The sequence below is a fragment of the Triticum urartu genome, chromosome 1 (genome assembly GCF_003073215.2).
Source record: "Triticum urartu cultivar G1812 chromosome 1, Tu2.1, whole genome shotgun sequence".
Lineage (NCBI taxonomy): Eukaryota > Viridiplantae > Streptophyta > Magnoliopsida > Poales > Poaceae > Triticum > Triticum urartu.
The window spans coordinates 32462136-32466012 of NC_053022.1; the positions used below are offsets into that span (position 1 = coordinate 32462136).

At 44.2% G+C, this 3877-nt stretch overlaps 1 protein-coding gene across 1 annotated transcript; it reads right to left on the minus strand.

The window, feature by feature from the left end:
* Window positions 1-1956: 1956 nt before the first annotated feature.
* LOC125546770 lies at window positions 1957-2932 on the minus strand. Its single transcript, XM_048710927.1, has one exon. The coding sequence runs from the start codon at window positions 2860-2862 to the stop codon at window positions 2200-2202; it is 663 nt and encodes a 220-aa protein (XP_048566884.1). The 5' UTR covers window positions 2863-2932; the 3' UTR covers window positions 1957-2199.
* Between the last annotated feature and the right edge of the window lie 945 nt (window positions 2933-3877).

The following is a 3877-nucleotide window of genomic DNA, read 5'->3' on the forward strand; positions in this document are numbered from 1 at the left end:
CAAAAAGATAAGGCCCCCCCCCCCCCCCCCCCCCCGACCTTCCCCATCGTGAACACACATAAATCTCCTAATCGGCACCTAAGAACCAGTTCTTTCACCCATCTAATTCTAGAAGCCTAACCAGTTCTTTAAGTTGAATAAGCTGGGTAGGGGGTAGCTTATACTAGAAGCCAAAAAATCCACACAAAACAGCTGACCCTGAGTGCAAGGAAGTTGCATGGCGTACACAGGCGACCAATTTGGGAATCCGCCCAGTACGTAGTTCTTCCGGTTGTACTATTTCGCTCCAGTTCTTTTTACTTGTTTTCCTTCTCCCTCCTGTGTTAGACTTTACATATTTAATAAAAAAATATCAAAAATCAATGAGTTTAGAATTCTAAAAAAAATCAATGAGTTTAGAATTCTAAAAAAATCAATGAATTTGAAAAAAATATCAAAAATCAATGAGTTTAGAATTTTAAAAAAAATCAATGAATTTGAAAAAAAAGATCAAGAAGTTGTAAAAGAAGTCCGTGAATTTTTTAAACATTTGTGAATTTGAAAAATGAAGATCAGAAAATTTAAAAAATCACGAATTTTAAATTTTTTAATAACTTATGAAAAAGGTTTGTGAAATTGAAAAAAAATCATGCATTTTAAAAAGTCATGATTTTGATTTTTTATGCAAATTTGAAAAGGTTCTCGAATTTGAAAAAATACATGAACTTGAATAAAATACAATTTTAAAAAATATCTTAAAAAGGCTCACGAATTTTGAAAGGAAAAATGAATGAATTAAAAAAGGGAAATAGAAAAAGAAAAAGAAAAAACCAATCATAAAACAAAAATAAACCCAATCAGGAAAACCAACCTATAGAAAACCGGCCCCAATAGAACCTGAGGGAACCTTCTAGGAGGTTTCCTAACAGATGGTCTAGGTGGGACTGATATGGGACGAACCACATAACAATGGACCATATGCGCTATGGACCAATAACACGGTAACCGATGTCTTAAGTGCCGAATAGGCATCAACTTGCTTTTCCTATATATCGTCTCATGAAGGAACCGCCCCTTCAAGGAAGTCCAACGGCGAACTAGTGGCGCATCACAATGGCTAGTAGAGTCTCTTCTTCTTTATTTTACCAGCAAATGTGCGTGGAGAAAAGGTATGGGGGTCGCTTTGCTTCCTATTGGACGTGTTGTGGGCCGTGGGATGAGATGCATGACATTGCCATGATCCACCCAGTGAATAGCTCGTCGTTACCCATTCCTTCCACCCCTCTTGCTTCCCGGCTGACCATGTCAAAATGTCTCGTCGACTTGTTCATCTCAAGAATTGTTGTGGAGTAGTCATACCCGCTCGGGCGCCCTACCCGATTCGGAATAAATGTGGATTTGAACGATTCAAAATTAATAGTAGGTCACACACTGATAAAAGATTAATGCATCCATATGTTTACATTTATATTATTTAATTGTCTTGCACATGTATATACTCTCCATTGATCAATTACAATTGACTACACATTAAATTTCAACCATTACACCTTCAACAGAGAAAAAAGGACCACTTTACTTTGCCAATGCAAAGACAGGATGAAATTGCTTAAAATGAAAACACTGAAATACTGTATTAAATCCCTTCAAGACCGAGGTGTATATATTAGTACCCCCTCTTTTAGGTATGGAACCAAGGTGTGCGTTGTAAAAGAGAAGATTAGGGCGTGAGCTCAGTATGAATGAGTTATTGCTCACTATTGCTTGCTCGTAAGGTACGTGAGTGATGATTAGACCAGGCCGTAAAATATAGAAGTGTGAAACATATTGTCTGTATTATTATTAAGTATAGATATAGATTACCAATGGTTGCATGCATCATCCTGATGCATAGGTCGGACATCATTCTTCTTTTAAAAAAATATACAGATTACCAAATAACTGTTATTCGACGGTTGAGGGGTAAAAAACACCGAATAAGTAACCACACCGGTTGTATGCATATATGTAACAAGAAATAAATATAGCACAATCATAAATAAGTTACAAGCTGATGATATATATGTTACTCATTTGCTACGAACAGAAGCTACTACTGTACTGTAACTCGAGTAGAAAAATGATTAAAATATACTGAATATATATTAATTACTACTCGGTAGGAAAAATAGAATGCCAAAAAAAGGACCGAGGATAAGTCCGGCATGCAAATGGCGGCATTCACCGGCCGGGCGGCGGCTCGGCGACCTCGACGTCGACGGTGGTGGTGCAGGCGAGCAGGCGGCGGAAGATGGCCCGCACCGCGCCGCACGACGCCTCCTGCAGCCTCCTCACCACGGCGCACCCCTTCTTCTTCCTCCTCCGCTTCCTCCTCCCGTTGCTGCCGCCGGTCGTAGTCCCGCGGCGCCCGTCTTGATCCCTCCCGGAGTACTGGCCTCCACCGCCGCTCGAGCTGCCGAACGAGCTTCCGGCGTCGGACCCGCCGCCGCCGCCCCGGTGCGGGAGGAAGCTGGGGAAGACGGCGGCGCGCTCCCGGACGCGGCCGAGGCACGCCATGGTGCGCTCGGGCACGGTCTCCTTCCGCGTCGAGAAGGTGTAGCTGCGGAGGTACATCTGGCGGCACGAGTAGCTGTCCACCACCCGCGGGCTGTCTCCACCAACATCGACGCCAGCCCCGCGGCGCATGCTGGCGCTGCCGCCGCCGTAGCACCCGGCGGCAGCGGCAGCGGGGCTGTCCGGGTGCTGGCGGTGGCGCCGCGCCATGGCGACGGACCGGACGAACTCGGCGTCGGACTCGGGCCACTTGTAGAGGCTGACGTAGCTGGCCCGCACCGGCACGCGCGCGTCCACGCACCCGATCGCCGCCTTGCACCCGCCCGCCATGGATCACGCTGATCTGTGCTGGTTGGAGTGGGGTATGTATATAAGAGTAAGAGACAGCGCGAGTGGCACTGGCGGCGGTGGTGGTGGTGCATGTGAGGGCGTGAGAGGGTGGGTGGCTTTGGTTGCAAGGAAAGGTGGTGCGTTTTCTTGCTGGGGGAATCATCATGCGGCATCATCATCACCTGCGTCCCATGCTCCGGGTGCTGCTCGCTCCATTGCTCGTGGATCCTGGTCGGCCCTGCGCCTGCATGCGTGGGGGTCAAATCCGGTGGCCTTCTGCGAGCACCAGCCTGAGTGAGTAAAAAAATGTCAAAACTTCGGCACACATGCACCGGCCGCATGATAAAACAAATCGATGCTATCTAGTGCTCCATCATTTACCTAGCATTCTCGATCGATCGGTTTTGATTTGTAACTTTTTAAAAAAACTTACTTTTCTTGCCCTATGTTACTGGTGATTCTAGAATGGTTGGTCCTTGAACTCCAATTCCACTCACCTCCGGTCATAAATTTCGAAATCAGATGAAAATGACATGGCAGAGGTTTTGCACACACGACCTAGTCAACACAGGAAAATGAAAAAAAAAACAGATTTGGTAAAAAAAAACCTCTAAAAATAAAAAACAGAAAATAGTTTAGCAACAATCAAGGAGATTGGAAATATGGGGATTTTTCATGAATGTTCAGAACTGTTCTTAGCCTTTTCTTTAGTTCTTTAGTTTTCCATAGTACTTTTAAACTTTTGCAGTCCCACAATTGCATTTTGTTCGTTCCCACATTCTACTAAGTTTTTCATTTTTTTACATTTTTCTTACTTATCCAATCTCTATTTTCCAGCTTTCCTAAAAAAATCCAGTTATTTACTTTCTTTCGGAATTTTTTTATTTTCTGTACTTTTTTCTAGATTTTAGAAAGCACCACTATCTCACGTTCATACCGCTTTCGCTGAGGTATTTGTAGTTTCAGAATCTACGTGTCAAAGATGGCCAAAGTTGGAGTTTACTGACCAAATCTA

Bases quoted from the DNA above. Each gene is read 5' to 3' on its own strand.
- LOC125546770 (XM_048710927.1), bottom strand. From the start codon at position 2,862: ATGGCGGGCGGGTGCAAGGCGGCGATCGGGTGCGTGGACGCGCGCGTG.